The 23,126-nt window shown below is 53.0% G+C and overlaps 2 protein-coding genes across 2 annotated transcripts in view; both read left to right on the top strand.

The window, feature by feature from the left end:
* The window catches only part of LOC119096475 (indole-3-acetaldehyde oxidase-like), a 48,021-nt gene extending 41,562 nt beyond the window's left edge, over positions 1 to 6,459 (top strand). The window contains 4 exon segments of the mRNA XM_037219392.1: positions 2,397 to 2,643; positions 3,265 to 3,361; positions 4,942 to 5,049; positions 5,629 to 6,459. Of these exon segments, the coding sequence (XP_037075287.1) occupies positions 2,397 to 2,643; positions 3,265 to 3,361; positions 4,942 to 5,049; positions 5,629 to 5,699 (523 nt within the window). The 3' untranslated portion in view covers positions 5,700 to 6,459.
* Positions 6,460 to 17,967: 11,508 nt separating this feature from the next.
* LOC119096474 (uncharacterized) lies at positions 17,968 to 22,481 on the top strand. Its single transcript, XM_037219391.1, has 6 exons — positions 17,968 to 18,290; positions 18,922 to 19,061; positions 19,586 to 19,772; positions 20,744 to 20,881; positions 21,862 to 22,013; positions 22,305 to 22,481. Exons 1-6 carry the CDS (start codon positions 18,269 to 18,271, stop codon positions 22,479 to 22,481), a joined length of 816 nt encoding a protein of 271 aa, XP_037075286.1. The 5' UTR covers positions 17,968 to 18,268.
* The last annotated feature ends 645 nt before the right edge of the window (positions 22,482 to 23,126 follow it).

Below are 23,126 nucleotides of genomic sequence, written 5' to 3'. Positions count from 1 at the left end.
ATTTTCCGTAAATAATGCAAATTTGTGCGTATTTTTATGTAAGTTTGGTGTTTAGACGTAAGGAATAGTGCATGTAACAGTAAAACAAAGAGAAACATAAAAAGAGCATATGTACAGTAACTCACATGCACATCAATCATATGACCGTAGGGCACATAACTTGACCCAGGTCATGACCTATCTCTATGTGGGTGCCTTCTGCAAAACACATACTGAGCTCATGGGCCTGTTCTGATTATGTTGCGAAGATTACACAACAGCTATGCGATCTTGGGTATCTGTAGATGTACAGTACACTATTTCTGATCACAGAAAAGCACTGTACTGTTCATATAGGCCTGGTTAGCACTTCGATTTTTTCGTTTGGATGGTATAGAAATTTGACCTTAGTTGACCTCAGCTGACTTGAAGGTCATCCTAAAGTGCGCTTTGTATATCTAAAAAACTTTCGCCCGCAGCGACACCTAATAATATATACTCGAAGCACATTGTGAAAAGACTCGTTTTTGTAGGCTTCTGCCGGACCAATCTTGAACGATGACCTGATCTGATCTGACCCTTGTGAGGAAAGAAATGGTCGGAATGGACTCCCTACATTCGAAAGGCTCATTTTCGTGCGCTTGATATCCGTCTTGATGTGTTAACATAGGTTTTAACTGCATCTATCAGGACGACCATTTTTATCACCTTCGGTGACCCCTCATGACCCTACATTTGATCTAAGGTAAACAAATCTGTGTGCATTCTTCATCATTTGGCGAGACCTTTACAGCGGCGTCTTGGTTTTTCTTATGCGGTGTCTGGAAGTTGGAGATCCCAGGGAAAAGTCAACCTCCCCTTCCGGGCTGGGCGCAGGTTGTCTCAGACCCCGGCCCAGCGCAGATGAAGGGCGTCCGGGATAACCACACAAATCTGAATGTTTTGCTGGGGAGTGGGAAAGTACGCTTGTCGTACATACTGCAAAACATTTGGCATCTGCTAACCTAGGATTTCAGTTTGGTGCGCATTTTCTTCCAAGATGTCGGGTGGCACGTGTTGTATCAGGTGTGCGTAGGCATGTTGAATCGTTGATATTATGTACCGACGATATGCTATTAACTGACACGCTGTCAATCATATCCATAATTTCTACCGAGCAGCCGAAACCGAGGCGGCAGTAGTCGAAAAACAAGCACTGATAGACAGGGCAAACATTAGTAATATCGCAATAACGACAAATTACGAAGAAGCACGGACGAGCGCATTTGGTCTAAACATCGTAGGGCATTCAGGCTGCTTGCGACGCAGCTTACTTTATGAAAAAATACAAAAATGTAATCTCCTCACTATGTGATGCAATTTACCCGGGGTGGGATAAGTTGTCTCATTTGAAAGGGGTTCATTTTAAGTCATTTCCCCAAAAACGAATGCGTGCTCTCCAAAACTTCATTGCTGCATAACAAGCTGAGGGTTGCAGCTGTCTGCACATACAAGAGTACTAGCCCTATCCTCAGTAGTTCTAGCAGGAGGGATCTCAGAGTAAAAACTAATCCAACTCTTCCCACTCCCCCCGCACCTGCTCCCCCAAACAACGAATATTGTGTCTGTTAAATGAAATTCGGCTGTTACATCTTGTGACAGGAAAATGCAACGCCACACGCATCCTTTTAGACTCCATTCATCGCCCATTTGGTGCGCTCTGCAGACTTCGGTTGTCGAGGGACTGCTGGCGCGGCAGGAGTGTCCGCAGTGGTATTGATCTGCTTTGCCTGGGCCTGGAAGGCTCCGCCTAAACTGACCCTGACATGAATCCGGGCGCTGCCGTCATCTGTGTTCCCGATTTCATTTGACCTGTGCTGCTAGGTACAGCCGCAAACGGACGCCGTAGAGCTCGTTGGGTTTAATTTGACCTGACCTGACCTGACCCGACCTGGATTGACCCGATGCGTCTGCAGGCCTCTCGGACGGCCGGAAGCGAGCGTGGTATTCGGCCTGACCCGATCTTACCCCTTTCACATCAGATGAAGACTTGTAGCGCGCTCTTTTTGACCTGACCTGACCCTTGTCAGCAGGTTCAGTGTGACCTGACGCACATGTTAAGTCCGACCTGATCTGGCCCGCCTCATGAACTGCTTCCGCAACTCACGAGACATACGCACAAGCGCACCCGGAGAGGGATGGGTGCCCCACCCCCTAATGCCGCATTTTTTAGATTTAAGCACGTAGACGGCTCCTTCAGTTTTCTTATAAATGTTAATTGACCTCCAACATCCAAAATTCTGACAGCGCCCCTGGCCACCCGTCTTGAGTCTGACCCGACCTGATCCGACCCGACCCGACCTGACCCGACCCGACCTGACCCGACCTGACCTGACCTGACCCGGCCTGACCTGACCTGACCTTCCCCGCGCCGCCAGGTCCCGCCGCAAGTCGCAGACCTACAGCGTGTTCGGCCTGACGGCCGCCGAGCTGGAGCTGGACGTGCTGACGGGCGAGAGCTGCGTGCGCCGCCTGGACCTGTACGAGGACGCCGGCCAGGCGCTGTCGCCCCTGATCGACATCGGCCAGGCCGAGGGCGCTTTCGTCATGGGCATGGGCCTGTTCCTGACTGAGCGGCACCGCTTCGACGTCGAGACCGGCCGCCGACTGACCAACAGGACATGGGTGGGTGGTCCGCGCCGCGGCGCTGGTGGCCGGGGCTGGCGACGTTGAGAAATGATGTTGGCCCCATCTGTCTCTCTGCCCTCCTCCCCTCCCCCCGTCCCAGATAGTCTCTGCTATTTGTGTATTGTTGCGACAACGCGTTCAAGTATGAGACGCTATTGCAGTCAACCTGGATGTTTGCTTTGGGTTGCCGAACGTCCTTGTGTGTTCCATATATTGACTGGTTGAAGTGTAATGGAACGTAGGGAAGACAGTTCTGTCGTAACTCTCTACTTAATTCATCTTACGAGTTCATGCAATGTCCTTACAAACCGCCAGCTGTGTGCCTGTATATCGTGGCTGAAGCGAAATCAACACACGGCACTAATGTTGTGGTGGACGCAATATCCGGGCGCTGCATGCATGCTGTGTATCGAGCTCTGGGGCCCACAGATGGCTCTGGCACTTAAAAAGGTGCGCAGGACGTAGGGCGTGCGCAACACACTGGATGGCGTATAATACGGGTTATCATATGTCACATGCTTTTTCGTAGATCTACATACACTATGTTTGTAGTAGAGACTTGTACAGGCTGTAGTGCTTGGAATGTCAGCTTTTTTGTGACACACTCCAATTGGTCAGAACTACTACGTGCCGACTCTGAAGGACATTCCACGAGACTTCCGAGTGAAATTACTGAAGAATAACAAGAACGAGATCGGCATCTTCAATTCCAAAGGTATGCAAATGTTAGTGTGATTTGTTAACAGGGGCTGTTATCAGTTTTTGAAACAAAATTTGTGTGGGAAGAAATTCCAACAACCCCAACAAATTTTTTCGGTTTCTATTCACCGCGACCTACTGTTTTAGTCCACCTGTTAAACAACTTCCGTCCGGCAAAAATATCAAAATATTGGCTTGTATCGCATGTGTGTCTTCTCGATGCTTGATTGCTGGTGGTGCATGATACGGAGAATCGAAGGCAGAAATAACGCTGGCGACGGCGACTGTATTATAATGATGCTTGAGAGATGACGTCTAGCACAGCGCATGAAAAGTATTTGTGCTTGTCTGTCCATCGGCCGTTAAGGACCGGCGCGTCGTCCCACGATGATCGGCGTTTATGAGCGATCGATGACCTTATATGCCCGGTGTGTTTTGGTGAGTATGTCCACTGTGTTTATGACCTCGGCTAGTGAGTATGTGACCCTGACCGACATGCTCATCGGCAGCGTTTGCGAACGGGTACCCTCTGCGCTTGACCATGGTCTGTGATCGGTGTCTGTGTTTGTCTGTGTTTGTCCCGTTTGGTTACCGACAAGTCGCCCTTTCTTGATCAGTGTGAACGTGATCGGTATGTTTGTAACTATGTTCAGCATGTTGCCTTTGTCCCCACAGCCATCGGCGAGCTGCCGCAGTGTTTGTGACCGATGTTGGTAGCCATGGCCGGTGTGTTTGCTCCCCACAGCCATCGGCGAGCTGCCGCAGTGTTTGTGACAGGTAGTGGTGGCCATGGCCGGTGCGTCTGCTCCCCATAGCCGCCGGCGAGCTGCCGCAGTGTTTGTGACAGGTAGTGGTCGCCATGGCCGGTGCGTCTGCTCCCTATAGCCATCGGTGAGCTGCCGCAGTGTTCGTGACCGATGTTGGCAGCCATGGCCGGTGTGTTTGCTCCCCACAGCCATCGGCGAGCTGCCGCAGTGTTTGTAACCATGGCCGGTGCGTTTGCTCCCCACAGCCATCGGCGAGCTGCCGCAGTGTTTGTGACAGGTAGTGGTGGCCATGGCCGGTGCGTCTGCTCCCCTCAGCCATCGGTGAGCTGCCGCAGTGTTCGTGACCGATGTTGGTAACCATGGCCGGTGTGTTTGCTCCCCACAGCCATCGGCGAGCTGCCGCAGTGTTTGTGACAGGTAGTGGTGGCCATGGCCGGTGCGTCTGCTCCCCACAGCCACCGGCGAGCTATCGCAGTGTTTGGCCAGTGTTTGTGACCGGTGTTTGTGACCATGGCCGATGTGTCTGCCCCCCCCCCACAGCCAACGGCGAGCTGCCGCAGTGTTTGTGACAGGTAGTGGTGGCCACGGCCGGTGCGTCTGCTCCCCATAGCCACCGGCGAGCTGTCGCAGTGTTTGACCAGTGTTTGTGACCGATGTTGTGACCATGGCCGATGTGTCTGCCCCCACAGCCAACGGCGAGCTGCCGCAGTGTTTGTGACCGATGCTGGTAACCATGGCCGGTGTGTTTGCTCCCCACAGCCATCGGCGAGCTGCCGCAGTGTTTGTGACCGATGCTGGTAACCATGGCCGGTGTGTTTGCTCCCCACAGCCACCGGCGAGCCGCCGCTCTGCATGACCAGCGTGTGCCTGTTCGCACTGCAAGAGGCCGTCGCTAGCGCGCGCCGCGACGCTGGCCATACGGACTGGTTCGACTTCGGTACGTGTCGGGACGCCAGGGTCGGGGGCGCTCCTGCTGTAGGCCGACCGGTGTTATGGGTGACTAGTTTGTGTGGCTAATGCATGAAACGCCGCTCTCCCGGACTTCAGTCCAGCCGAGTCCCCTCAAGTCTTTGAAGAGCTTTTGCTATTTTGCGCATGTATCCGCTGTCCTTTTTTCCCACCTTTTCATTTTTCCTATCATTTTGGTAGGTGGACCGGGTTCATGGTGTGCCCTTGGGTTTATTTGCACTGTACGGTTGAGCCTATGTTGAGGGCGCGGTGGGGGCTAGCCGCGTGGGCCTGGCCACCCGTGTTCTTGTAGTGTGTAACACTAAGGAAGCGTCAAGTTTGGACTCAGCTGCACGGGCGGAGAACGCCGAGAAAAAGCTAGTTGTGGCAAAACTCCGAACCAACATCTCTCCCCCAGAAACTGCTAAAATTACGCAAATTTCAGTGAAAGATGTGTCTGCCGCTCGGCTTTCCACACCGTGTCCTCCACACCCGCTCAGCTGCTCTGCGTGTGGGGTGCAGCGGCGTCCCGTGTCGTCTGACCTGCTGCGCCTCTCTGGGCCCACAGACGCCCCGGGCACCGTGGAGCGGGCTCAGATGGCGTGCGCCAGCACCCCGGACATGTTCGTCATCGCCTAGTGCAGCGGCCAGCGGCGCTGGCGGCGCGGCCGCCCGCCGGACCGGGCGCGGCGTGCGCAGCGTCAGTGGCGCCCGGATCGGCTCCGCGCAGCGCCGCCGCAGAGCGGGTCGTCTGCCTGTGGACTGGCGCCGCCGCCGGCTCATCGTCGCCATGGCGTCGGCAGCTGCTCCTCTGTCCAGCTGTTTTCAGGAAGCCAGCCGGGCGTAGCGCAGCGGGTTAGAACTGTTTCTTGGTGACGGTGCTGGATGGTATTTGTGTCTATTTCGTGCTGCGTTAGGTAGAGATAGTGGTACGGTTTCTGTTAGTTGCTGGTGATCTATCGGACAACGCATTCAAGGAGTTTGCCGAGGTTTCCTCCGCATCATTTCGTGTGGTTGTGTTTAACCCTATGGTTATGAAAGTAAGAAGAAATGTCCATTCAATTTTAAAGCGCTCAGTTATCATTTCCTGAAACCACCCGTTTTTTCGTTGCGCATCTCAGATGCCCGCCAAGCTAAATTTGAATGCATATTTGATAGAGACAACTGATGCGTCACTAGTTTGCTTGTTCCTCAAGCCTTAACCGTGCTTTCGTTTCTGGGCTTATGCTAAGGTGTGGTGCCTCCAATATTTTGAAAATATGTGGACTAGATGGCACAGTTTATCTGCAGTAGTTCTTTGTAGTGTACTGGTGGTGCTGACTGTCTTACGACCATTTTATCGTAGTAACTCTGTTGTCCATTATGTATCGATGCATTACAATACATTATAGATGTATCAGCCTGTGTCACATATTGTGTATGACGCCCTTGCTGTTGGCGACGCTGGTAGATGTTTCACGTCCAAAAGATGTCTAGACGTGCCAAGAACATGGGCACAAGTCAAAGACGATTTTCTCCTCGTGCACACACGGGTCGTGCTTTTTGCCCGTGTCTCTGCTTTCGTCATCAGCCCATTCTACCAAACCAACCTATCTTAAAATAGACTATTACGCAGCCTCTTTTTGTAGATTTTTAAGTAGGTTATATAGCAATCTATTTAAAAAACAACCTTTTACAAAAATGGGATGCGTGAACCTTAACCGTACTTCGCAGACCCTGCGGAAGAGACATTTTGGCCGCTAATTAGGGCATTCCAGAGCTTGAGAATCCTGAAGAATGTCAATGCATGCAATAGGCGACAACGCTGTCCTATCTTTCTGTTCACATTGGACCAAGTCGGGGTGGTTCGTTTTGCATGATTTTATTAGGACTGGTCGGTCTCTGTTTTCACCTGTTAGGTGCTGATCAATTCTTGCAGTTCGTTTTTTTACGGTAGAGAAGAAAAGGCCGATTTACTATTCAGCCAACGCTTTGGAGTATTGATGCTAGATAAACACCTGGACCGACGGTGGTTTCTCTCAGCACTGCCAATACGCTGTTGCTCACGTAATTCCCGTACGCTTTTACGGCGAGGAGACGCAGTTTCCATAATGTTGCCCCAATGTGGTTTCTAAGCACAAACCAATTGGGATTGAACCAGCGCTACTGTCGCACCGTCGCCGATAGTGCGGATGACCTCTGTCTGCGCCGGCAGCACATTGGCCGTCACGTGACGATGGTGGCGCGCTGGGTTTCACAAGCGGCGGGGTTCATGGACGGTCGTCACGGTCGTCGTAGGGGTGCAGGCAAGGGAGGCATCTGAGGGTACAGCTCCTCACCTTAAAGAGAGTACCGCACAATGGTATGGGGTTTTGAGCTGAAATAACCAGCTTGAAAATCATTTGGTGCAGTTATGTAAGGTACGATGACGTAACCAAACAATGATGCATTGGAAGCGTATTTACTTGAATATTTACTACAAAGAAAAGCTGTTTTGTTAAGAGCAGTGTTTTACATTTGAAAGTACATCAATAGTCATAAGTGAGCTTATTTCGTCATATCTTATGCTTGCTTCAATATCTTAAAACCTGGAACATTCCCTTTCACACACGCTCTTGTGCGGTAACTTTGATCCTTCAAAGTTTTTTCCGTAATTATTTCTGCAAATTTTGCATAACTGTAGACAGCTGGATAGTGGATCGTTTGGTTTTAAGAATCTAGATGTACCTTGCAAGGTCGCCAACCTACGGCTAGTCAAAATCAGGCCACGAATTCAGCGAAGACAATTTCTAGGGAATCGTTCAATCTGATGGAACAACGAAGTGCTGGACAAAGCCATGAATCTCTGAGATAGTTTCTGAGGCAACACAACCATTGAATGGACAAATTCCATTGACGTGGGTGTAAACAGTGGACAGATTCTGCTGACGTCGAACATGAAGGTCAGACAGGTCAAAACCAACCTGCTTTATTACTCTACAGCTAACTGTATGAGCTAGTTTGTAGTGTTCATTTCGAAGTTACGAATGTCAGGAACCGCACTATGCATCTTACATAGACCTGTTAAAGGCCAGACTATGTCACTGACCTGAAATGATCTGGGCAACATGTTGTTTTTAGGACCTTCCTGGCGGGCGTAATCTTTAATGTTTAATCAAATGTAAAATCAGAGCAGTCTTGCATGATTTTGTTGACCATGTCCTGCGAAAGGCTTAATAAAGTCACTGGCCTTAAATGAGTACACGTGAACTTTTGCTCGGTATCTAGGTTCAGAAGGCACTTATGATACTTGCCTTGAGTTTGGCTTTGTTTGACCTTAAATGACCCAAAGGTTATAACCTTGATATCTTAGAATTTAACGTACGTGAGCTCACATACAGACCAACACATTTTGTGGTTTTGGTGTCCCTAGCTCTCTCAGTTTCTGAGATCTCAGGGGGTTAAATTAAACCTCACCCGAGCAAAGGATATTCGACCGGCCATCCGGGCGCATTTCAAGTCATGATTTTCATTTTTCACCTTAGACGGTTCCCGACAGCAAGCTGAAAACCGGCGTGATGCATATTCAATGAACTCCACCCCTCACCACCCCTAACAAAATCCTGGCTACGCCGTTGCGTCGTCATTTGTCGCGCTGACCGCGGCCCGACTCGGTCACCGTTGCTAACATACCGGTCACCAGTCTGTGTCGCCACGGTCTGATGGTAGCGACGCTGGCCGTCATGACGGACTTTCATGGCAGGCTGTCCGTCGCAGCCGGCGGCATTCGCGGATGAGCTGACAGAGACGCGATAATGATGAGGCCCATGTCCGAGTGACGGAAGATGGCATGCAGTTGCTGTGATGTGGTCCAGCTGTTATCTGCTGCCCTGGCCTTCGCGCCGTTTTCCAGCGCTACTTCCCGTGTTTGCCTTTGGCTTGGCAGTACTGCTCCGCGGCGGGCCCAGGAAGCACCTGCCGTAAAAGGAGGGGCAGGATGCAGAGGCGCATTCTCAGCCTTGCTTTCACGTTTGTTGCGCTCTGGCTGAAGGCAGTCTGCGGGGAGGCATTTTCAACACACAAAAACATCGATCCTGCCCTGCGGAAGACGCCAGGCCAAACAAAGCATAATTTCTCGAATGCGTCTTTCTCCCGGATGATGCACTCCAGTCTCTCGGGTTCGGAAAACAGTAATGCATTTACTCGTGTGTGGACAGCGAAGCACAGCCACTGCGAACCTGACCTGCCGTCCCTTTTAAAGCTCTCTGATAGACACCCGCGAAATTCGCAACTTAACGCATAACACACATGACCCGACATCGAAGCTGCCCAGCGTACAACGTCGGGACCGGCCTTCCGTTGTTGCGTGGAGCGCGATGCATCGTCCTCATCAGCGGCCCGTTGCTTTGGCGGGCGGCGCGCCGCGACCCCGTCCCCTTGACAGCAGTCGAGGGCACCGCGGCATGATCGATCCATCGCTAAGGCCGACCTGCGACCGGTCGGCATAACACTGAACTGGCCGGTCGATCTGCTCCAGCCGACGGGCACGTCGCCAAGGCCGGCGGACGGCGCGCCGGGCCTCGCTCCGCGTCCGGGCCTCGTTCCGCGCCCGGGCCTCGCTCCGCGCCGGGCCCCGCTCCGCGCCCGGGCCTCGCTCCGCGCCCGGGCCTCGCTCCGCGCCGGGCCTCGCTCCGCGCCGGGCCTCGCTCCGCGCCGGGCCTCGCTCCGCGCCCGGGCCTCGCTCCGCGCCCGGGCCTCGCTCCGCGCCGCGCCAGCTGACGACTGCGCGGCTCGGCGCGCGCGGCGCACGCGGTCAGCAGCTGCCCACCGTCGCCGCCCTTGAACTGAAGCCGATCCGCAGCTGGAGGCAAACGTTGAAATCGATTGAATTGTCGCCAGCCTTGCAAGATAGCAGGGGATTAATCATGGGCAGTGCGTAGGTGTTGGTGCTTTCTGTTCAAGGCCCATGGACGGTACATTGAATCTTTTTTAGCCCACCCCAGGTGTGAGCCTGCCATGCCGGTGTCATTGTTCGAATGCGAGATGACGCCTCTGGCCGGATGTCGAATACACCTACATCTCTCAACGCAGTGCAAGCACTCCGAACTTCCACTCCTTTTCGTAAAGGTTCGTGCAAGAAATACACATTTTATTCCGCTTTCGTTCATCGGTGCTAATGTTCGCATCGCGGATCATCGCAGACGAAATTGTTCGTATGGCTAAGCTTAGCACACTTAGAGGAAAAATGACATGAGAGAGGAATTTCATGTCAGGTGGTGCGGTTCGGAATATGGAACATATTAGCCGGCAAAGCTGAGAGTGCATTGACGCCAGATTCGGACCACACGAATACATCTCGTGGATCTTCCCAAAGATTGAATTCGTCATTTGTGAAAATTTCTTGGCAATCTGTGCAGCCGTCTGATATGTGTCGGGACTAAAGATGTGCCTGCTTACACAGCAGACAGACCGACAGACGGACAGGCAGACAGACAGACAGTCGCTGTCAATGTATTTGCTCAAATTTCGCCGTTACCAAAGCCTAGGCAAGCCGAGCAAACCTGTACGCACTCTTAAGTCAAATGACCCCATGTAATTCTGTGGGTAGTCAATGACCGTTACATCGCTATCTATGTAGCTAGTCACGGTTATAATACCAGGTACACAACCTAGCTCGCCCAATCTTTTTATGACTTGCATTCACTCCATTCGTTTGTTGACCGACATTGCGAGCAAAGAGCACATGCTGCACAAATGTTTTCATGCATCCTGAGAGTTCACATCTGCTTTACGGACGGATAGGCGCGTACGAACCATTAGGATGCGTGCATATGTTTTCACGAATGTTCGCGATTGCTAACATCTGGGATAAGAGCATCTGCACTATGCCTGCGTACACTAGCGTTGACGAACGGCTACGCTACAAACATTTGTGACAACGAGCATTTGGGTACGATTATTTTCGCTCGTATATTTCCGATACGTGCATTTGCCTTACCTACGTTTTCCATGTAATCTTCACATTATACACATACCATATGTGTAAATTGCTGCCAAATGGTGACGGTCTTGCGGAGCAAGCAACAAAAACGCATTTTCATCGCTTTTGTGCTAAAAGCAGTTGTGACTTGTAAATTTCATTACATTATTGAAGAGGGTATCCATAGCCACAATTTTTTTCTTCAAAATTTGGATCCATTTACCCAGGTTCCTAGGTTCGGGTCGATATCTCGAGAAAAGGGAGCTTCCCAATCTGTGCTCACCCTGAATGAACCTGCTAAGCTGTCATTGAACATCTTGGGGTGACGTTCACAGGAATGGCGTGGGCTGGTGTTGTGAAAGGGTACATGATGAGGGAAACATCAAGCAACATGTTGACAGACATTTGAAGTCAGTCATCTAGTGACACTAACTTAATCTTCGCCATAGATGTATAGTGCGCCCATGGTTATGCATTAAGGGGGCGGGGGCACCATATGTTCTTGCAGTAAGGCCAGGTAAGTTCAAAAGCATCATTTGAAACGCCCACAGCGCCATTTAGTCACATAACAACAGCACAACCATTTACTCGGCGTGCAGTAATGAGGCGGTTGTAGATGTGTTCAACATGGCTTGTTATATAATGAATGGGAAGCTCCGTTGCTCGGCCTGTCATAGCACAACAACCGGCGGCGGAAGCCGACCATAAACGCACATTTTCTAAAGTAGTGTTTAACATGGCTTGTTATATAATGAATGGGAAGCTCCGTTGCTGGCCTGTCATAGCACACGAACCGGTAGCGGAAGCCGCGATAAACGCACACTTTCTAAAGCAGTGTTTGCCTCTGTAGATCGCTCTGAATGCATCGCTTCTGCAAATGACCTGCTGCTGACGGTATCATTGGAGCGTGTCCTCCCTGTCAAAAACGAAGACAAATACCAGTATCCAAGACAAAGTGAGGTCAGTTTACGATTATAAAACCAATACAACTCTCTCGATATTTCCTTGCGGCTCACATTCCTTCACTGCCCTGGCATCGCCAGGGCCCCAGCTAGGACGCCGCAAAACGCGAGCAGACGTTCACAAAGTCCTTAAGCAGCCACATTCAGGCGCCACGGCTTCCGACAATGCTGCGCGTTGAACATTTAACCCTTACGTTCGTCGTCTGAGGTTGCCTGGGTTAATGCCTTTTCTAGACAGGTTTTGTACCGCTCGGTTGTAAAACGAACGAAACGCACGTCGTCGTGCGCCCTTTTCAAAGGCACCGACGACAGCAGTGGCCATATCAGCGGTCAGAGGTAATGGCGTAACCGACGCTCGAGCTCAGACAGTTTCATGAGGTGAAACAACCCCTTTCAAACAAGTCACAACCCCCCCCCCCCTCTTTGAGGTCGAAGGGGCCAGCCATTCGACCATTATGCCCCTTTTTCGAACGAGACTGGTAGGTCACTAAAAACCACTTGCGTACAGCACGCGCGATACTTACTGCAAGGTAAGTGATATGTCTTTGAGGCATTCATTTGCAGCACTTGGCATCGAATAGTATTTTGCAAAACGGCAGACGTCGACCTAAGAGCTGTCATGCGCCGGCGTAGATCAACGTCCAAAGCCATTTGAAGACTGTGCGCAGGCTCCTCTGTCCTGGTGATGTTCGCCACGCCGATTGGTCTTGTCTGTATGTTTGCAAGTACTGATGTCGTTGCACGTTCGCTGCTACAGTGGCTACCAATCATCAAGTCACACAGAAAACAACGCGACGCGCAGTCATTTACCCGCATTCAAACACACATTCGCATTCAGACAAGCATAGACGGCTCAACACGTGGCCGGTAGTGACCTATAGGTCGCTCCGCTGCCATCGGGGTGAGGTCGAGTCGATGCCTCCTTAGTCGGAGCGCTTCGTGGACTACTGGACCACCCAGCGCCATGTTCCTAAGCAGAGGCGGAAGCGACGACCGCCAGCTGCGACGGACGCGAGCGCCTCCCAGCTCAATGCTCCCAGCGAGAGGCCCGGACAGGGGTCAGAGGTCAGCGCTGGCTGGCTGTCGGCGCAGACTACGATGGGGTGCGGACCCGGCGCCGTCGAGGGCCGGCGTGGCGCTGTTCGGCTGAGGGCCGCCTGGGTGTGACCTCGCAGAGCACAGCCGTGCGTGTCTCCACCGAAGGTCGCCCAGGCCCGCCGTGGTGAGCACGACTGCCACCACGGCGCCGCTTCATCGAGGTCCCCCGTGGCGGGTCCCACGTTTTCTGCGCTCTGTTCAGCCACGAGCCAGCGTGGCACGTCTCCGCCGAGCGTCGCTATGACAGCCCCAGGAGGAGGCAAACCCCGGTTGCTTCCGTTGGGATCTAGCCGCGGCGCCCGAGACGGAGACGCGCTTCCGCGGTGTTCGCTGGAGCCTCGCTGCGGCAGCAAAGGAGGCGGCGTCACTTCGCCGGCGTGATTTCCACCGGCCACGTCACGCCAATCGGCGGCGTCAGCCGCTCACCTCACCCGAGACGTCGTTGAGCTGTTTTGTCCAGCAGCGATCTGGTCTGTAGATGATCCCACGAACCTCATCTTGATTAAACTCAGCTGGCTGCGTAGCTGGGTGTCGAAGGTAAAGTGAGTTATTTCAGAAATATGCAGATCGGTGATGAATCGAGTCGGGTATTTGTCCCTGATTAAGACCCGTCGCACCACACACAGCTCATGTCACCATTAATGCATCATGTATGATGAACTTTAGCGGTTAGAACATCCTGTACAACGGTGGTGAGAGCCAGTGCCTCACAAACCATTTTCTATGTAGGGCATGCTGTCTGTTTGGATTTGACCCACATATCTGTTTGGATTTGAGGCCCTAGCCTTGTATCTGTCATTGTGAAACCACGTGACCTGATGAATTTGACTGCGTGCTTTGCAACAAAAACCGTTAGAGTAGTTTTTGGCTGCGAGTAACCTTTTTCTGGGTTTTAACTTAAATCTGCAAATGGTTGCCACGCGAAATTATTCCTTTCACGTTCCGCAAATTGGCTTTTTAGATCAGTGACCAGAATGTCATGCATCTTATTCTGATACAGACATGTGTGCGGATCTGGTATGCCCGACTCGAGTCCAGAATCCTGACCACTTCATATCCGTGTTTTACGCCAACGATGAATCCGGACTCGAACTCAGCAGTTGTAATAGCAGCAAGAAAACGTGGATTTGGACCCAAACATGCAACGTGATGGCTGGGTACAGGCGCTGTTTCAGATTTCGGTCCCACATCTGTTTCTGTCGCTTCTTTCCCACCACCAGCACACCAGCACTGATGCTGCTTACGTTTACGCACCTACTAAACATGGGTAGGAGTTCAATCGACCTGTAAAGCGCATCCGATTTCATGACCTGGAATGGTATTATTTCCCAGAAAGAAATCAGGGTACTTTGAATCAGAAACTGGTCTTCCAATTATGAAAAATGATGAACAGTGTTTCACTTTAACGGTGTTTTGATTGCGTGTCAAGTTCCCCAGCCGTGTTCAGCACCCATGCCTTTTCACAGGCGAACGCCAAGTCCTCATCGACGGTGTCATCGCTGCCCTCTGCGACAGTCCAGCCTCGACAGGTCTGTCGTGACTCGCCTGTCAGGCTATCGATCCAGGACGTACAACGCGCGCATCGAACTCCATGCATTCCTTCCAGTATTACATACTGGCTATGAAATAGAGGAGCAAGTCGCATGCATTTGCCGACCGGAAGGCCGCACTTCAAGATGGCTTGTCGTTCACAGAATGTACGTTCTTCCGCCGGTGGTGATGACGAAGACAGCAGTGCCCTGTTAAACGGCCGTGAGTGAAAATGATGCAATGCTTTATCCGCTAGCCGTGATTACGAAACACTTCCGTGCTGGCCTCTCACTATCACCCAGCAGCATTCCGTTCACTCGTGATAACGAGGACAACAGTGTTCTGCCTGCCGGCAGCGCTCTCACACCCGAGCTTCGCCTGTCGCCCATGACTACGCCAGCGTTCTGACGGCCGGGCATGGTCAGAACGGAGCGGTGGTCTGCCCGCCTGTCGGGGTTACCGAGAACGCATTGCTTTGTCCGCTGGCGGGAATAAAGAACAGTGGTCTGCCTTCCTCCCGATGTCGTGATTGCATCCTTCCCAGTCAGTCAGTCAGCTTGCGCATCACGCGCTCTACCGATCTCAAGGATACCACGTGCCGAGGTCAACTCCCGTATATGTTCTAATGGCCACGTTGTGCTGAACCGAGTAACCCTGTGCCATGTTGTGTTGTGCCGGGATGTTTCTGCTTGGTTCAACGTCAGCCCGACTTAAAAAAAACAGTGCTACCTTGCCACCAGTCATGATGGTGAGCGCAGGGCAGTTGTGACTACATCATGACTGTAAAGCCCGCAGGAGCGCCAAGCCCCTCGGTCATAATTGTCATTGTTTGGTGACCGATATGACGTTTAACGGCCCGCGCGAGTGCCCGGGTCTCAGTTCCGGGTTTCGGCAGGAGTTGGTTACATGACTTCGGCTTTCTAGCGGAGAAGCATCGCTCTCCAGGCTCGGTCCTGCCTCGAACGCATAGAGCTGACGACCCCGCATGGTGCTCCGCGCGGAGAAGCATCGCTCTCCAGGCTCGGTCCTGCCTCGAACGCATGGAGCTGACGACCCCGCATGGTGCTCCACGCCTGCAAAGTACCTTTTGCTCGGCACATCACGACATGTACACCGCTCACCACATATTTGTGCGCTAGATCATAAGTAAAACCGCTTTTGAATCATATTGTCATGCCAGATGTATTTAACCTCCTCCCCCCAAGCTCATTATAAGTTCTCGAGCGTCACATAGTGGTCTCAGTACGAACAAAGGTCCCTGAACATCTCCGTAGAACTCGCAATGGAGTGAAGAGACCGTGTGTGACCTAGTTGACCTCTGGAGTTCATTTTACACCTCCGTGGCTTTTCAGAGCAATCCTTTTTTAGCAGGGTTCATAATCCTCCCGACGGTGGGGTTGGGGCAGGGTGCAGGACCACACCTGATGTTTCTGTCAGGCAGCGGACCGGTGAGAGCGGGCTCCCGCGGGCCAGGCAGTGTTAAGATCCCAAGGTTTCCGCAGGTCAGGCGGGGCCGGTCAGGCCACGTCTCTGTGAGCCGGCCCGGGCCGGGTACCGTCAGTGGGCTGCTCAGGCCCGCGGCTCGGTTACGTCGGCCAGCCGTGTTGACGTCGGTGTCCGGGAGACCGCCGGCGGCAGCGCGACGCCGCCGGTCTGTTGTACCGCTGCCCCGGCGACCGGACGACGGCCGGCGCGCACCGCCGCGCCGGACCGGCCCGCCGCCCGCGCCGCCACCCATGTTGTCCGCGGGAGAGACGGCGGGCGGGGTGAGGCGGCGGCACGCGGCGGCCCGGTACCGCTCGCCGAGAAGTCTCCTCTGCCCGGCTGATCCGCCTGACGTCGGAGGGTCCGAGGGGCGTCCAGCTGGCGGCCGGGTACTGTTCGCCGAGAGATCTTCTTTGTCAGACGTGTGAGTCACGCTCTGTGTCAGATAACGCTGTGAGCTTTTTGTGTATTTTTGTGTGATAAGGGTGTTGTACAAGTGCAAGTGGAACGCAGATCATGCAAAAGGCTGCTACATAGTGATTTCGATAAAGTGTCATTTTATTGTGTGGGCTTTAATAATTTTGCCAAGCTTTGTGGTGTAAAATATTTTCTAATATCCACGAAGCCAGGCCACTGAGTGATAACGTCATGTGCCTCAGCTGCGGCGTACTGTGCTGTGATATTGCGCGACAGGAAGCAGAAAGCCAGGACTCTACGACGGCGTGCAACACTGGGAACGTTTTTGTGCCTTTGCGACGCGTCACCACCTTAGACGAGCGTCCGCGGTGTTTCTTAGGCGGTAGTTTGATATGTTCCAACTGCCAAGCAGTCGCGTTTTAAATATTAAATTATAATTATCCGCAAAGCATTGCACCCTGAAGCCAAGCTACTGAAGTGGTAATTACATCCGTAAGGTCATGTGCGGTCGAAGCAACGTCAGGTTAAGTCTGGGGATTCCGTGAAAATAGCAGGCACTGTCGGATCGTTTACCATGACATTGCTATTGCGTACATTTCAGTGCCAAAACGCTTGCCGTATATGTGTGAGTCATACAATAACACAGTTCGGTCATGGTAGGTGATGTCGGCATTAAACGACTTCACTCTGCTTCTTGGACGTGAATGACTCGAACTGAGGGCCCCATGGCCGTGAACTTGGAGACCGCAGATGGAATAATTGTTCGGACTATCGCGCGTGTTTATTGTGTTACAGTCGCAGCCTGAATTTCGTTCTTGGTATTGACGTAATTCTAACTCGGTTCTTCTGATTACGAGTCCAGCGTTCTACCAATGAGCTAACCGGCAAGGACGGGTCCTTTCCGGAATGCCCGGTATTTCCTGGTTCCTGGTAGAACGCTAAACTCGTTATCAGTAGACTTTTATTCGATTCCAGGGAATACCAAGGAGCCATTCGTGTCGTCGTAAATGGCGGAAATTCAAACACCATCCAGTCGCTCTCAGGGCCCAATAACAACTGAAGAAGGTCGGAGAATGAACTGACTGAAACGTTGTTTACATACCAACGCCAGATGAGGACGATAATCTGAATAATAATGCCGTTCGTGATGTTGATGCATGCACGTAGTTTCCTATTCAGCTGAAGAGGCCCCATACCTCTCCTCCAAAATTTAGTTGACCCCCTTTCCCCACCACTGAGAAAAAAGTGAGCCGAATTACGAGAGAACCCCATTTTGGAGAGCGCGCTGCCTGCGCACTCGTCGCTCTACCTTACACAGAGCTGCCGCCGCACACATGCATCACGTCTCCCACAGTCTTCTTTGTTCTCATTTCAGTCCCTCGCCTGCCGACTGCGACCTGAGACAGAGCTGTGACCTAGGCAGGACCTAGCTGGACCTAGGCTGGACCTAGGCAGAGGCAGGCGAGCGGCGCCGAGGCCTGCCCCTCAGATGACAGGGGGCGGCCGACAGGAGCCGGCGGCTCCCCTCGGCTCAGCGTATGGAGGCGTGCGAGAGAGCCACTCGTGGTTGAGTGTGTGTGCGTGCCTGTACGGGTCCGTGGGGGTGCTGGTGTATGTGAAGGAGTGCGCCGGCGTGATTGGTCATCCTTTATCCTTGCCCTTTCCATCTCCCACTAGCAGTGGCATGATGTGTCCCACCAAGTGCGTCTCAGCTAACTTGACATGTTTTGGCTCTGTGCATAGTTTATCCGACGGTGCTGCCGCCTGGCGAGATCACCATGGAACCTCCACTTAACTACGGTGGGTGTTGCGCGCGATGCTGCGTCCAGTTCACTGTATGTCTGGCTGCGTCCAGCTCACTGTATGTCTGGCTCGGTGCCATCGTCTGTCAGGGTTTGGCGGTGTCTCGAGCCAAGCGTACGCTCGCACGAGCACCCAGCAGCTGTCTGAGAACACGTTAACAGCTGTTACCGCTGTCAGCAGCCGTCGCAATCAAGAGGGGAGTTAGGTTCTACCTTAGGCCGTATTTTTACTTTTAATTATACATGGCTTTCAACAGAAAGTGAAAAATTAGCGTGATTCATCCTTTAACAAGCTCTTCTTCCATCCCAAAAATATATTCGACCAGATACAGGTGTGTCACCTGCCGTACCGACGCTAGGGGACAATCGCGTAGTGATGAAGCGCATTTACCCTGAAGAACGGGCTACGATAACGTCACAAAAATGCGCCATGTTCAGTCACAATGCTACCTACTCGTAAGTGCGGCGTTTGGCGATCACCGTTCAGTGGCGGCTGTGACCGAGGCCCGGGGCCTGGGTCCGGCGCCACATGCACGGCGGCGGGTCGACGGGCGACGGTGACCGGGTCTGGTGGCACGGCCTGTGCGAGCGAGACCGGCCTCTGACGCCGAGCCTGCGCCGACCGACAGACCCGAGATACCCGGCCACGACCAACTACTACTGGGGCTCGATCGAAGTCAACATGACGTCCACGGCCGGCACCGGCAGCTTCAAGACTGCCAACGGCCCGCCCGGCTTCTCAAGCTCGCTCAAGCTCTTCGGCTCCGGGGTCAGTCCATCCGTTTCCCGCATCGTCTCGGCAGCTCCCGTGGACTGCTCCGCCGGACTGAGAGTCAGCCGTTTGAGGGTCTTGAGACAGGCCCGGGGAGGCCCGGGGAGGCCCGGGGAGGCCCGGGGAGCCCCATCCCGCTGCCATGGCTCTTATAGCGAGTGTTATGTCCACTAACTCACGAGCCTTCACCCGCTCCCCAGCGTGCTCAACCTTGTTTGCCTCACTGTTGAGCTGCCACTCCCTTCGCTGACAAAAACTGAAGCGGAAAATGCTTGGATAAGTCATGCATCGTGCAAACCGCTTCCCATCGATGGAGTGGTCGGGACAGCCTGTTCCAAGGAGATTTGACGCATCTGAAAGTTTCCTCCCCCGAACTCTCCGGCTCAAGTTCACTCCACTGCAGATTGATGGCGATCGGCTGCCGCGGGTGTCTCCGCAACACGAGGACACCGGGCGGTAGCAGCCGCGGTCGCGGGAGACTGTCCCGTGACCATCAAGCCGACGTACGCTCCCTTCCGCAGTGCATGACCCACACCGGCTGGGCTTCCAAGCGCGACCCCTGTGCCAGGAACCCCGCCGACTGCACCGAGGGCTTCTCGTTTAGTCTTTGGGTGAGACTGGAGCTGGAAGACACCGAATCCATGTTCGACACCGAGGCGCAGGAGTCATCTGGAGAGACACCGAGGAGACGTTACCTGCTCAGCTCGGGTAAGCACGACTCCAGGCGTTTGCTCCCCCATTGTCTGCCCTCATACCGGCCGTCGTGTGAACCGGTGCGAAGATGTGATACTCAGTGCATGGCCTTGTTTGCACGTTTATCCCCGCGGACAGAATTAAGTGTGCGATTTGTGTTCGCTATGGAAGTCCGCAGAATTTGCTGTGGACGCGTCATGCGTGTCTTGTTTTGAGTCCCACTGTAAGACATTAGGCGGCCACCCGATGTGTCGATTGTATGTTATAGTTTAGTCTTGCAGTGCAACAACAGTCCCGGTCTAGTCTCAGTTCCGGTCCGTTCCCACTCAGCTCCGATCCACACCCAATCGACTCCCGTCCTCACCCATCCAGCTCTGGTCCATACCCACTCAGCTCCGATCCACACCCAATCGACTCCCGTTCTCACCCATCCAGCTCTGGTCCATACCCACTCAGCTCAGGTGCGTAGCCAGTCAGATGTGGCCCTGGCTCATTCAGTTCAGGCTCGTGCCCGCTCAGCTCAGGTCCGCAGCCATTCAGCTCAGGTCCGTATCCCTTCAGCTCAGGTCCGTATCCCTTCAGCTCAGACCCGCAGCCATTCAGCTCAGGTCCGTACCGATTCAGCTCAGGTCCGTAGCCATTCAGCTCAGGTCCGTATCCCTTCAGCTCAGACCCGCAGCCATTCAGCTCAGGTCCGTACCGATTCAGCTCAGGTCCGTAGCCATTCAGCTCAGGTCTGTAGTCATTCAGCTCAGGTCCGTATCCCTTCAGCTCAGACCCGCAGCCATTCAGCTCAGGTCCCTACCGATTCAGCTCAGGTCCGTAGCCATTCAGCTCAGGTCCGTATCCCTTCAGCTCAGACCCGCAGCCATTCAGCTCGGGTCCGTAGCGATTCAGCTCAGGTCTGTAGTCATTCAGATCAGGGCTGTATCCATTCAGGACAGGTGTGTAGCCCACATTAGCTCTTCGGTCTCCTCGGCTCGCAGGCGGTGACGACGCCGGCTCGCCTGGCATCGCACTCTATCTGGACAGACACAGACTGACCGCACTGGTGTCGACCGGCTCAGAGTACTGGAAAGCCAGCGTCAACGGCCGAGTGCGGAACAACACATGGAACAACGTCGGTGAGAGCTGAGAGTCAGACTCGACTCCTTCGGCGTGCGAATCTCTTGTGCTCTCTCTTGGACCAGTGACCATGGCGTGACACCTCTTTGCTGTGATTCTGAAGCCGACTGTAATTGTTATATTCGTGGGACTCACTTGCGGACCTGAGCCGCTCGTATTCATGTCGTGGCGTGCATCGGGCCACGCTGCAACGCGTAGGAAATGCCCAACAAGCCTGTGCTGCACGGCTGGTGAAGCTAGAGTCAGCTCTGAAATCGACGGATTTGCGTGGAATCGAGGGAAATCGACTTCGGCGAAAGTGCCTGCGAATGCATACCGAAGTTCAGCCAGCCAAATTGCCTGCATCGTTCACAGGCTCTACTTGAAATTTGGGTACCAGCAAATATTCTGATTGTGGCAGGCTTGCCCTCGCCACAACTTATTTTGGATGACCTTACCCTACGCAGGCCACAGAAACGCTAATAATGCACTTCAGAACAAGATGGAAAAGAAAATATAGATACAAAACCTCCCTGAAGTGTATTTCTCTGGAGAAATAGGCGTTTTCTAAGTCTTCAGCAACATGTCATTGGTACAACCTGGCGGAAGAGATAATAAAACCTCAAATTTCACGTGTGTGAAAATAATGTCAGCTCAGCTCCCCCAAATCTTGGCTTCGCGCTCAAAACAGTTTGGGAGTGATTTCTGAGGCTTCTTGGAACCTCTGAACCGCCTTGTATGGGGAGGGTAAATTCACATACACGTTTGTTAGGGGTACTCGCCACCCGTACGCTTCCCCCTTGAAAACGAATTGCACATGGAAGTTTTTGAAAAAGGTGTAGATCGCCTTATCTCCCAAGTTGCCACCGCCGTCATCACTACATCAGGATCTTCCCCGGTTTGGCTGAAACGGAATCGAGCGAGTTTCGCGCTCTTCCACGCTGCCGCCTGCGGTGTGCGAGCGTTCCGCAGTGATCGTGACATCATCCAACTTGGCCAGGCGTGCGCTGGAGGTCCGACGCCCCATTGGACGCTGTAAATGGAAGCCTTGCGGGTCTGCAGCTCTACATCAACAACAAGACGGAGGCTCACGCCGTCTTCCCGAAGACGGCGCCGGCTGCCGGCAGTGTCCTTGACCCCGTCGAGGTCATGGTCAGTAGCGGCGCCAGGCCACTCTCGCACTACTGAGGAGGGGAGGTTCTCGCACTGCGGGGACAAGAGGGGTGGTGGTAGAGATGGTGACGAGAAGGGTAGCCCACGTGTTACCATACAGTTTGTTTTTTTTAAGTCATGCGTGGCCCATGTGTTATTATACAGTTTGGCCGAGCAAAACGTGCGAACTCAAATTATGTGCGACTGGTGTTCAGTCCCGCGGCTCGAAACCGATGATCACGAGCACAGAGTGCAGACCCGCTGGTGTCGTGACGTCACGTCCACCTCCAGGTGGGTTGCCATCGAACAGCCTCGCGGCGGGACTTCCACCACATGTGCGACTGTGAGTTCGACGAGGTGGCCATGTGGACGCGCGCACTCCCCGCCAATGAGACAGTGTTCTTCTTGGGCGGATACAGTGAGTGGCTTCGACTGCAGCTCGGTGGTGAAAATGACATTACCTGCTGACATATATATGCATGGGCGGTAGACCGTAGGGAAAGGGTAGGGCGGAGGAAAAGTTGCATCAGTCTCTACTCTGTGCTTTCTCATACTGTACCAGCTACGGATATGACTGCAATTATTTTATTTGCGGACAGCTGTAACCTTGGTGTACATCTTAACACGCGCTGGGGTGGGGGTGGGGGTCAAATTGACCCCCGAAGGTTTTTCCAGAATGGTTTCCGAACGGCACAGCGTAGCCACGCAAAATTGTGCATAGCTGTAGACAATTGAATAACGGATCGTTTGCAATACAAAATTTAAACGTACCTTGCAAGGCCAATGACCTATGGCAGGTCAAAGTCAGGCCATGGTTTCAGCGAAGGCAATTTCTAGGAAATCGTCCAATCTGATACAGAGACGAAGTGTTTGACGAAGCCATACATCTCTGAGACGCTTTCCAAGGCCCCACAAATATTGAATGAGAAAATAACGTTGACCAAAGATCAGGTGTGAAGGTCAGACCAAGGTCAACACCAACCTGATTTATTACTCTAGGACTTGCCGTATGGAATAGATTCTGGTGCTCATTTCGAATCTATTGACAGCAGGAACCGCATTATACATATTCCATTGACTTCTTGGAGGTCAGGAAGGGTCATTGACCTAAGA

Source organism: Pollicipes pollicipes, unplaced genomic scaffold (assembly GCF_011947565.3).
Source record: "Pollicipes pollicipes isolate AB1234 unplaced genomic scaffold, Ppol_2.1 Scaffold_4295;HRSCAF=5057_pilon_pilon_pilon, whole genome shotgun sequence".
Taxonomy (NCBI): domain Eukaryota; kingdom Metazoa; phylum Arthropoda; class Thecostraca; order Pollicipedomorpha; family Pollicipedidae; genus Pollicipes; species Pollicipes pollicipes.
Note: the sequence above shows the minus strand (reverse complement) of the source record. Positions and strands in the feature narration are given on the sequence as shown.

Bases quoted from the DNA above. Each gene is read 5' to 3' on its own strand.
- LOC119096474 (XM_037219391.1), top strand. From the start codon at position 18,269: ATGGAACCTCCACTTAACTACG. The intron at 19,773-20,743 runs GTAAGCACGACT...CTCGGCTCGCAG, and splicing joins ACGTTACCTGCTCAGCTCGG to GCGGTGACGACGCCGGCTCG. The intron at 22,014-22,304 runs GTCAGTAGCGGC...GTCCACCTCCAG, and splicing joins TTGACCCCGTCGAGGTCATG to GTGGGTTGCCATCGAACAGC.